Source organism: Cyprinodon tularosa, unplaced genomic scaffold (assembly GCF_016077235.1).
Source record: "Cyprinodon tularosa strain WSP-4 unplaced genomic scaffold, ASM1607723v1 ctg302, whole genome shotgun sequence".
Lineage (NCBI taxonomy): Eukaryota > Metazoa > Chordata > Actinopteri > Cyprinodontiformes > Cyprinodontidae > Cyprinodon > Cyprinodon tularosa.
In genome coordinates, this window is record NW_024039011.1 from 631489 (window position 1) to 644077 (window position 12589).

The following is a 12589-nucleotide window of genomic DNA, read 5'->3' on the forward strand; positions in this document are numbered from 1 at the left end:
CCGGACCCGGTCAGGCCCCGTCTGTGTAATTCCCTCCCAGACCACCTTAGGGCCCCACAGACGGTGGATTGTTTTAGGAAAGGACTGAAAACTTTCCTTTTTAGAAATGCCTACAATTGTTGATTTAGATTTTTAGGCTACGCATGCCTTTGAATGTATATATTTTAATGATTGTCTTTTTACTCTGTTTTTAATGTTATGGTCTTTTAAACTTGCTTTAAGTTTCCCTTTTCTTAAATGTAGCACTTTGTAGCACTTTGAGATTTGAAGTCAAATGTAGAGTGCGTTACAAATAAAATTCATTATTATTATTATTAATTTTAGTAGGAAAATAAGATGATCTGACAATGGAATGAGCATTTTTACCCTTAAAATAAGATACTTAGATATTATTCAGTTGAAATAAAAGACTGCAATGTTTTTTTGTTTTTTTTTAGTAATTTCAAATGTAAATTGTCTTCTTCTATTAACAAAGTGTCTCCCTTATCTGCTCAATTCAAGAAAAAAAGGACAGTTACATTTTTTACAGTGCTACTGGTGGAATTTTAAATAAGTTTACAGTTGTGACATTATGGTATACCATGATGAATCACTCATCAGTAAAGATCTAGATTTGTTAAAGGAACTAAATAATGTGTAAGAAAACATTTTCACAAGCTCTTCACACACATTTTTTTTTTTTTTTATATCCTCAATGTATTGTTATGTGTACAATGAGACATCCACACCGTATCGGCTCTGCTCGCCATCCTCACCTGACAGGACTGCCTCCACCAAGTCCCCCTCCTGGATCTGTGAGGCAGAGCGCAGCAGCTGCAGAATGTTGTCCGAAGTCGGGTTATGACGAAACAGCAGAATCTTTTCATACATCCCATAGAATCCACATTCTGGCAACTGCCACAAAGAGAAGAAGACACATCTTGTAGGTAAGAAAGATTTGTACGATTACATGCAGATTAGGGGTTATTCCGGGTTGTTTGCAAATGTTCCAGCATTTTTTAGATGTCTATTAGTAAAAAACTATTCCTGAAAAGCAAAAAAAAAAAAAACAATCCAATGGACTTTGTTTCCAAGTTTGAAGACGTTTCGCTTCCCATCCAGGAAGCTTTTTCATTTCAAAAAAAGCTTCCTGGATAGGAAGCAAAACTTCTTCAAAGTTGGAAACAAAGTCCATGTCATACTCCCAGTCCTGGGTGCAGGCTGGGTTTTTCCTTTTTTCTCTCTCTGCAGGGCTGGACGGGCAGGTGCTCCTCATCAAGCTGATTCCCACCCTTTTTAAGGAGCTGGAACCAGGAGGAGGGCGTCAGTTTGTTAATGCTCCAGCGTTGGTACAACTGATCCAGAACCAAGCCTAGCACCTTAGCTTTGCCTGAATCTAACCCTGTCCTCTCTGCTCCCTTCTCCTAGAACCCAGGATTCCAAGCCTTGAAACCACTCCAGAGACCTCTTCGCTTTGGACCCCCGTTAGAGGCGTTTTCAGTCAGCCTCTAGGAACCAGTGAGGCTTCAGGCCTCAGAACCATAAGAAGCCCTCCTGCCTGAGCTCACCTGCCTGTCCACCCTCAGACACCACCATCTGATCTCACCAACCGGACCTGCACCTATAGTCTGGACCACTGGACACCATCCTCCCAAACAGACGCCAAGCCGTCCTCTCTGTGAGTCTCATACATCCCTCACTCATCCACCAGCACCGAACTGTTGCTCACCTGTCACCACACCTCTTCCAGCAGTATCCTGACAACCCGCCTGCCGGACTCCTCTCTGTACACCACAAATCTTCAATAAAACCCTTAACTGATCATTGCCTCCGTAATTTGCTCCTATTCAGAGTCTGAAAACCCAAACATGACAGTCCAGTGTTTTGTTTTTTTTTACTTTTCTGGAATGACTATGACCTGGATGACTAAGAATCTTCACCAGCATAGTGAAACCTACAGCATTTCTGAAAACTGACATCAAAAATTCTAGTTCTTCAAAACTTTAAATAAAAGGTTAACTTTTTATTTTTGGTTTTTCTTGGTCTTTTTGTGAACACACAATCTTTTCAGTAGTAACCATTCAAAATTTCCCCACTGTCCTTGATGGGTCCTTTGCTGGTCCCTTACAATTCCTTTTTAAACATCAATCTTTGTACTAAAATATTCTTTCCGTCATAATTTGTGTGCATTAAGATCTAAAGAGAAGCTTCATCTCCTGGTCAGGCTCTGTAATTCAGTGTAAGGGTGGAGTCAGAGTAAAAAAATATGCATGCCCAGGAGAAGGAGGAGGTCACTCCAGCTGCTGGAAGTTGGAGGGGATTTTGCTGGGAGATGCAGGGAAGTGGGCTGCCGTTCAGCTGCCTTATGACTGGGAGGGCAATTTTGAATGGCTGCTACAGTAGAAGGTTCTTTATTCAGTGTAGTGCTCAGAAGATCGTACACTGTAATGTAAAAAAATAAAATAAAAAAATTCTACAGGAACGTAAAGTTGAAGCAACACAGGAACTTAATTAGACTTTCGCTCAGGTGCATAGTTTGGATTTCAATAAATTAAATCTAGGATACGTTCTGTTACCGAATTCTGCAGAATTATTTATTTTCTCCCCTAACTGGGTGCTCGTTTTTATCCTTTTTGACATGAAAATTGCCTTAGAGCTTATCTAGTTAACCCTTTCTTACTAAGACACAGCCACCTATGGAGCTAGTTCACCATCACCCTTTCCAACATACAGTAGAAAGTATTCATGCATCAGGGCTTCTATGGTTATTTTGTACATCGGCTTCCGTCTTCTTTAACCCCCACCTGGCAGAAGACTGCGCACACTGAGGATTTAACATTTATAGGACACTCATTGAAATACTTTGATGATCAAAATAGAAGGCAAGAGTGTTGTTGGAGGACAGGACAAGACCGTATTACTTCTGTAACATTCAAAAAACATGGATAAATTTGATGGTAAAAATTAAGGTCAATGTAATAACAAGGACAGGAACTTGCCCTGATATGTAAAGACAAATAAAAGTTTTTTCTCTTTTAGTTTTTTGCGTGTTTTTATAACTTGTACAATAGGTAATAAATCATTCAAGGGCTCATCTAATTGGTCAAAGGCCAAAATAACATGTACAGCCATGTAGCACTATTTTTACTGAATATAAAGCTTGTCCTTTTAGACCTCACTGAGGTACGGGGGGAGGAGATTCCATATATTCATACATATACTGTATGAACAATTGTAATATATAGCATTTTTTAAGGAGCTTTGTACAGGTTTAAAGGAAAAGTCCACTAAGTAAGAAATAATCAGTGGATCATTATCTATATCTAAAACGGTGATTTAATGAATTTAGCCTTAATCAGTAAAAAAATTTTAATTATAATTTTCGTCGCAATCACTGACTCTATGAGTTTGCCGGCAGTGACGTCACGGTGCGGTAAGCCTAGCGCCATTCTCCCCGCTTTACAAGCAAAATCAATGGGAACTCCTAGACACATCTGCAATCATTAACAATTATTGAAGATTTCCAGTGGACTTCACCATTGAAATTCACCAGAGCTATAGTGAAACTGACAATGCCCACATGCATGACTCTAGATGTTGGAATACATCGGGTAAAATTTTAAAAAATTGGTTATTTCACCTTTCTGATTCCTGATCCTTAACGGACGGGTTTGTCGTTGGATCGCCAACTAGAAGAGGGAGGATTTGCCATCGAACTTCTGGCCAGAGAAAAAACACGTAATATGTAGCCAACATTTGGAGGAACAATGTTTTCAAGATGTTTTGGATAATAGCGCATTGGGCCAATTACCAGATACAGCACTGGGACTTGATCAACAGCCGATACCGCACCGTGACGTCCCTAACCAGTAGGTGGCAGTAGGGTTCTTTGACAAACATAGATACCCCCAGTAAAGAACATTCAAATAAAAATTACTCTGAATTAAAAACACTTATCATTTATTGAACAGTAGGTAATAATTTCATATTTAAAGTTCTTTCAGAAGTTCTAATTCTGAATATGACCAGACTTTTCCTTTAAATATTTGAACTGTAATGGAAAGAGTTTTCATAAGGTTTAGTAGAGTAATAATAGAAACCATTAAAATAGGAGTAACTGACCCATGCTCTGACATTTTTGTGCAGGAGCAGTTTGCATGCCTTGGTGCTTAATTCTTTGTCTGTCTGTGAATCCCTACAGTGAGTGATTTTAAGGGGGCAATTGAAAATCTTTGTCACTCTTGTATCCATGTGTACATTGATTAGACAAAATGCTCACCAATTAAGGGAATTAAAAATTAAGATTGAAAATTAAGATTCAAATTAATGTAAATAAAATGAAAAGCATTACTAAAAATACTAAATGTTTTAACTTAAACTTTTAATGGTCACGATTTTTGTCTAAACAAGGTTTCCTCTTTGTCAGAAGTTCACTTGTGAAATGTTAACATTTAAAGAGGCAATACTGAAATTGAGTTTAAGAGTCGGGATGGATTTTTTTTATTCATGAAAGGTTTTTGGATAGCTAGCAATATGTCACATCCTGTTTCATATATCATTCAGATTATGTCATCCAAGGGACTCTTAACAATTGTTAAGTTTGAGGAGCTGCAAAATAAATAGTAAAAAAAAATCTGCCATGAATAAGAGACAGTATATGTTAAAAGTGGGAGCAAGAAAGTAGAATGTAAAATGCAGAAGCAGAGATGGAGGGACGTGAGCAGAAAATGATGACAAAAAGAAAAGAACATGAGGTTGAGCACCTCCATTGTTCAGACCTTCACCTGCCTCTCTACTCAACTCCTCAGTGATACACTTCATAGATACATTTTTTCATGCGTGCTGTCGCCATAGCAGCAGTGCAGCTCTTGTTGTCATGGAAACAGAAAACAAGCCTGATTCCTCTCCATCTTTTCAATCTCTTGTTATTATATTCAGCTTCAAGACTTTATGTGACGGATATTCTGCACAGTATGCAGAACTGGAGATCCCTGAATGCTCGGTTTCAATTTTAGTTAAAAACAATAATAACCCAAAACTAGAAGTTGTAAAGTTAACAATAAAAGTCTGACTTATCAGACATAATTAAATCATAATAACAGTTACACTTCTCTTCCCAAGCTTTAATAACCCCTCACCACCCAGCCCAAAATTATGACCACTGTACAGTTATTATCACCATCCACTTTTACAGCTACAAATCAAAATAATGTAGTTTGGTTCAATAAAAAAAAAACAACCTCTGCTGTCAATTTAATTAAACAAGTTTATAAAACATGTTAATTTACCACTTTATTAGTTAATCTGTTCAGTGGTTTAAGAGCCAAACTCTGTTAAAATGAGTAATTTCCCGTTCTCTTGTTTCTTGGGCATCACTTCAATTTTCACTAGTTAGTTTTGATGCAACTAGTTTCAGTTTTTTTTTAGATACAAAGATAGCAGTTATCTAAATAACCTAATTAGAATTCAGTTTTATGACTTTGGAGTAAATCTTAAAATGAATATGTTTACTCATCTTTAAAAACATCTTTTATCTTTTGTATTTTGTTTGAAAAGGCATGGTCTCTAATAAAGTTCCTCACAAGGACACCTCACAGTCCCATCATCATCAGTTGCCAGGCAACACAGAGAATGCACTACTGATTTATACACAGTACACACAGTTCCATTATTACTGATATAGAGGGGTAGAGGTGTGAGTTTATGTGTGTTGATATCCTATGTTAGGTCATAACCAGATTAACCAAAACTCCTGTATTTTAATGTTGTGGGAATTAAAATAGTTTTAGTTTTGTTGGGACTTCTATGACAGGCCCAGGATCTCGCCCTTGTTTTATAAGCCCTGAAAATCTTCTGAAGGCAGGGGTTCAGATAGCTCGGTGTGGATGATGGGACAGGGGCTGCAACTAACAGTTATTTTTCAAATCGATTAATCTATTGATTACTTTTTCATTAATCTATTAATAATCGGAAGGTTCCTTGAATAAGACTTTTTACTAAATTAACCCAGATGAAACTAAACGTAAGATTGACAGACAAACACTTTATCTTAAATGCAAAATATTTATATTTATTATACAATATTGATATAATTACAGCTCTAAGTCAGTCGTTCTGTCAGATAAAGGTGTGTTTTACAGTCTCTAAACGCCATTTATCAATGAACATTGACCATTATGTTAATAATCAAAAAATTATAATAAATCCAATTGTTTTAGCCCTAGATGGGACTCCTCTCCTTATTTCGTAACTTGGACATACTGCTACTGCTCTGCATCTGCCTAAACCTGTGGGTATTTCAAAATGGGGAATTTCTTAATGGCCGTCATACTTTAAACCCATTTTAGTACAAGTATTGATGTTTAAAAATGATTTGGTTAGGGTTAGGGTTTTAGATATATATATATATACAGGTGCTGGTCATAAAATTAGAATATCATGAAAAAGTAGATTGATTTCAGTAATTCCATTTAAAAAGTGAAACTTGTATATTATATTCATACATTACATACAAACTCATATATTTCAGATGTTTATTTTGTTTAATTTTGATGATTACAAATGACAACAAATGAAAATCTCAAATTCATCATATCAGAAAATTAGAATATTGTGAAAAGGTTCAAAATTGATGGCCCCTGGTGCCACACTCTAATCAGCTAATTAACTCAAACCACCTGCAAAAGCCTTTAAATGGTCTTTCAGTCTAGTTCTATAGGCTACACAATCATGGGGAAGACTGCTGACTTGACAGTTGTCCAAAAGACGACCATCGACACCTTGCACAAGGAGGGCAAGACACAAAAGGTCATCGCTAAAGAGGCTGGCTGTTCTCAGAGCTCAGTGTCCAAGCACATTAATAGAGAGGCGAAGGGAAGGAAAAGATGTGGTCGAAAAAAGTGTACAAGCAAGAGAGATAACCGCACCCTGGAGAGGATTGTGAAACAAAACCCATTCAAAAATGTGGGGGAGATTCACAAAGAGTGGACTGCAGCTGGAGTGAGTGCTTCAAGAACCACCACACACAGACGTATGAAAGACATGGGTTTCTGCTGTCGCATTCCTTGTGTCAAGCCACTCTTGAACCACAGACAGCGTCAGAAGCGTCTTGCCTGGGCTAAAGAGAAACAGGACTGGACTGCTGGTGAGTGGTCCAAAGTCATGTTCTCTGATGAAAGTAAATTTTGCATTTCCTTTGGAAATCAAGGTCCCAGAGTCTGGAGGAAAAGAAGAGAGGCACTTCATCCACGTTGCTTGAAGTCCAGTGTAAAGTTTCCACAGTCAGTGATGGTTTGGGGTGCCATGTCATCTGCTGGTGTTGGTCCATTGTGTTTTCTGAGGTCCAGGGTCAACGCAACCACATACCAGGAAGTTTTAGAGCACTTCATGCTTCCTGCAGCTGACCAACTTTTTGGAGATGCAGATTTCATTTTCCAACAGGACTGGGCACCTGCACACAGTGCCAAAGCTACCAGTACCTGGTTGAAGGACCATGGTATCCCTGTTCTTAATTGGCCAGCAAACTCTCCTGACCTTAACCCCATAGAAAATCTATGGGGTATTGTGAAGAAGAAGATGCAATACACCAGACCCAACAATTCAGAAGAGCTAAAAGCCACTATTAGAGCAACCTGGGCTATCATAACACCTGAGCAGTGCCACAGACTGATCGACACCATGCCACGCCGCATTGCTGCAGTAATACAGGCCAAAGGAGGCCCAACTAAATACTGAGTGCTGTACATGCTCATACTTTTCATGTTCATACTTTTCAGTTGGCCAACATTTCTATAAATCCTTTGTTTTTATTGGTCTTCAGTAATATTCTAATTTTCTGATATGATGAATTTGAGATTTTCATTTGTTGTCATTTGTAATCATCAAAATTAAACAAAATAAACATCTGAAATATATGAGTTTGTATGTAATGTATGAATATAATATACAAGTTTCACTTTTTAAATGGAATTACTGAAATCAATCTACTTTTTCATGATATTCTAATTTTATGACCAGCACCTGTATATATATATATATATATATATATATATATATATATATAATATATATATATATATATATATATATATATATATATATATATATCTAAAACCCTAACCCTAACCAAATCATTTTTAAACATCAATACTTGTACTAAAATATTCTTTTTGTCATGATTTGTGGACATTAAGATCTAAAGAGAAGCGTCATCTCCTGGGTCTCATCATTGTTGTTTGAGAAGCCGCATTGTGGTGCGATGTGGAAACGTCTCAACCATGTTTGTTCTGTGGATAGGAGAGCAGTATGAAGAGGCCAGGGCTACAGGGGGCATGTTTTGAGGATTAGTTTTGCAGATATGAATTTCCCCTTTTTTATCAATGATAGCCTGTATGTCAGGAACTCATTGTCATCCCCACAATACCCATCTGTCTAGCTAGCAGGTGCTTGTCCATCTGTCCAAATAGGGAACCATTCTGATCTTCTGCTTCACTCTGGTCCACCTGGCTCCAGCTGTAGCTCTCAAACATGCTCTTTTTGGGCAATAAAGAACTTGGAGTGGCCCTCAACAGTGTAGTATGGATATAGTAGGTATTGCTTTTTTAACAGAGGCAGTCTGCACCTGCATTGAAAAATTCAGGAAGGGAGGATGTGGAATATGGCTGTTCTTCCCTTAAACCCCTGCTGCAACACATTTCACCATAGGTATGGTGTACAGTGCACGATTGTTGTAACTTGCACTTCTCCTCTAAGAAATTCTGAACTTCTTGTTGGATGCAGTGACAGATACCATCTTACTGGTCTTAAATTACAGTCCACTGTGATACATTCACATATTCTTATCACAGGTCTTCAATCCTGTCCTGTATTTTTAGACGTTTGAAAGGACACCTGAATCAAATTATTGCTTTGCATGCATCAGGAGCTGTAGATACTGGCCATTTCTTAACATGTGTACTTGTGCGTTCTCACGCGCTCGTGAAATGTAATTCGACCAAGGACTGTTCCAATTCACAATAACGCAAGACCAAGAACTTGTTCTTGTCCCTCCCTCTTTACCCGGCATGCATCAGAGAAGGCTTGTCCGTTCTCCACAATGACAGCTGTCCCAGCATGCACTGCGGCAGGAGCTTCCAGGGTCAAAAGTTCACTTTTCTGATGCCTTTGTTCTACAAAAGTACGTTTTAAGATCATTTAAAGCGAGAACATTATACTTAAAAGGTATAGTAAAGCATTTTCTTTTTCCGGATGGATCATCAAAATAAGTGGTTTTTGTACCTGTCAATCATTGAGGTGATACGTAAGGCCGTCCTACATGCTCATCCCATTAGCTATCTTTTTCTGCGCATGCGCACTTTCAGGCGTATATCTGTGATGAGCTATGGTTTCAACCAATCATTAAAACTCGCCTTTCTCACCGCGGTTCTTTGAAAATGGCCGATGTTCTACGAAGTGTATAAGAAGAGAGAAAAGCCTCACAAGAGAGAAACAAGACCAGAGTGATTTTGGGAGGTTATTTCGTGATATGCCGTACTCTGGAAGCACAGGTTGGGCTTCTCACTGATGCCTAGGCTGTCAAGTTTCTACCTGACAGATAAAGTTTGGCATGTTATTTGGAGAAATACATTTAATATTACTGCTAGTAAAATTAGGATAAATGGGCTTGTGCACGCTCTTGCACACGTGTAATAGGTGTTCCCTATCAGGTGTGGGTACAGGGTTGTGTGTGTGCTTTTGTTTTTTTGAAGTGGAGAGGGCGGGTCTTTTAAAAAATTAGCAAAAATCCTCCACTACACCTATGAGCATCACTATATGGGCCATTTACTTATTTAGTGTGTAATTTAAGGAAGGTTCTGATGTTGTGAGGACCGTTGGAAACCATTGACGCTTGAGGCTAACGGCAAACAGGGCTAAAGTTAGCCCGTCTGCAGCAGCCAGGGATAACGTTGGCCCGTCTGCAGCAGCCAGGGCTAACGTTAGCCCGTCTGCAGCAGCCAGGGATAACGTTAGCCCGTCTGCAGCAGCCAGGGATAACGTTGGCCCGTCTGCAGCAGCCAGGGATAACGTTGGCCCGTCTGCAGCAGCCAGGGCTAACGTTAGCCCGTCTGCAGCAGCCAGGGATAACGTTGGCCCGTCTGCAGCAGCCAGGGATAACGTTGGCCCGTCTGCAGCAGCCAGGGATAACGTTAGCCCGTCTGCAGCAGCCAGGGATAACGTTGGCCCGTCTGCAGCAGCCAGGGATAACGTTGGCCCGTCTGCAGCAGCCAGGGATAACGTTGGCCCGTCTGCAGCAGCCAGGGATAACGTTAGCCCGTCTGCAGCAGCCAGGGATAACGTTGGCCCGTCTGCAGCAGCCAGGGATAACGTTGGCCCGTCTGCAGCAGCCAGGGCTAACGTTGGCCCGTCTGCAGCAGCCAGGGATAACGTTGGCCCGTCTGCAGCAGCCAGGGATAACGTTAGCCCGTCTGCAGCAGCCAGGGATAACGTTGGCCCGTCTGCAGCAGCCAGGGATAACGTTGGCCCGTCTGCAGCAGCCAGGGCTAACGTTAGCCCGTCTGCAGCAGCCAGGGATAACGTTAGCCCGTCTGCAGCAGCCAGGGATAACGTTGGCCCGTCTGCAGCAGCCAGGGCTAAAGTTAGCCCGTCTGCAGCAACCAGGGCTAACGTTAGTCCGTCTGCAGCAGGCAGGGATAACGTTGGCCTGTCTGCAGCAGCCAGGGCTAACGTTAGCCCGTCTGCAGCAGCCAGGGCTAACGTTGGCCCGTCTGCAGCAGCCAGGGCTAACGTTGGCCCGTCTGCAGACGCCAGGGCTAATAGGGTATGACATCTTTAGTTTCCACACAACCAGGGGAGGATTTAGTCAATACTAGGCAGTTGCCTAGGGCCCCAAGTTCCTGGGGGCCCCATAAAACTCTGTTTACAAGTATGGTTAATACAACTATTCCTTATTTGTGCACATTATGTTTTTGATAAAAATGCTTTCGCTAAAATGCCATCTGAACGCTTATAATACTAAACATAGAGAGGAAAACAACAAAAGGGACAAGAAGAGATTAACAAAACCTAGAACAAGTAATGTATGTCTTGTCTATTAAAATGTCTGTATATGTAAAATTGGTCTGTTTTATTGTCTTCTCAGTTCAGAGGTCCTCCTGCCTGTCTTTGTCTAGGGCCCCCACATTTTGCTAAATCAGCCCCTTCACACAACAACAGACAATATTTAGAAACAGCCCAATGAAGGGGAAGGAGTATTTTTTTCAACCAGCTATACCAGCATGCACTGCAAACCATATGTTTGCTATAAAACATGCATTTTACATGATTTGGTTTTTTTTATGATAAATTTGTAATACGGTTTTAGCTGCTTCATCTCTCCTTGTTTAAAATGTCCCAGCTCCAAAAAAAAAACAAGTGTCAAACCAGAGTACTGTGTTAATTGGCTACTTTATCATTTGATGCTGACATCTGGAACATTTGACATGGTAACTTTCTTTTCTCTGAATAGTTACACTGAAGTTTTTAAAGAATGGCTCCATCTGCATGTATAGATGTGTTGTTGTTAAGTTGCAATAAACACATTTCGAAATATTTGCTTATACTGATAAAGAGTATAAAAACTAGGCTGTGATTTCCATTGAAATGGACAGTGAAAAACTTTCGTGTAACATTGATTTTTTTTTTTTTTTTTTTTTTTGACAGGAGCACTCTAGATGCGTGCGTAAAAACTTCTCATCAGCATCTGACAAACTACTGGTTACCTTTTGGTTAATAATGGAGCATGCCACCTCCCGGACCTGACTAAGGTTGAGCTCCGCGGCGTCTAGGAGAACCGGTTCCCGGCTCATCCCTATCTGGATTTGGAAGGAGATCACACCGCCTCCCCCCTCTCCACCTCCACCTTCGGTATTGGGGCTGTTCGTCCCTCCCAAAAACGGCAGCGGGCTGGGCGCCCGGATCAACGGAGGAGCACTCATGTAGCCTTTCTCTTCTGTTGTTTCCAACTTTGCCAAGAAACAGAAATCAAGTCACTGATAATCACCGGATTTTCAACTATTAGACTAAAAGGAAAGAAGCGAGGAAGCAACCTAAGGGAAGAGTTGAAGCTTTGCTATTTGCGGCTGCTCTGACGCACGGAACACCCAAAGCGTTAGGAGAGCGCAAAACAGTTTTAGAAACAAAAAAGAGAGAAAAACAATGAACAACTACAGGGAATCTAAGTAGTCTAACTCGCAGAGAGACGGCACGATGAGACAGAGGACGGATGGAAACTGAGGGGTAGGAATGACTAGTTGACTGGACCAGAGAGCTGCCTGGAAACCAGTGAGGCGGGTGACAGAGTCATAGACGTCAATGGTGGATGCAGGGGAGGAGGAGGGAGGAGCAGAGGAAAGGAAACGTCCTGTAGTGATGGATGGAGATCATTTTTAGGAGTCCCCGTTTAGACTTGTGGAAATTGATTTATATAGCTACACAAGAAATAATTTCTTTAACTAATTACGTTGTTCAGGAGACAAAAAAAGAGGTGGAAAGTTTTGAAAAATAACAAGCATAGACACAATCAGTCATTTATCAAATTTTAGTATATTAATATTTGATACTTAATCATCCAAAC

The 12589-nt window shown here is 40.2% G+C and overlaps 1 protein-coding gene across 1 annotated transcript in view; it reads right to left on the reverse strand.

The window, feature by feature from the left end:
* Positions 1-11951, reverse strand: part of prkd1 (protein kinase D1) — a 73843-nt gene extending 61892 nt beyond the window's left edge. The window contains exons 1-2 of the mRNA XM_038291860.1: positions 11736-11951; positions 756-894 (exon numbers count right to left, since the gene is read on the reverse strand). Of these exons, the coding sequence (XP_038147788.1) occupies positions 756-894; positions 11736-11951 (355 nt within the window). The remainder of the gene's footprint in view (positions 1-755; positions 895-11735) is intronic.
* Positions 11952-12589: the final 638 nt, after the last annotated feature.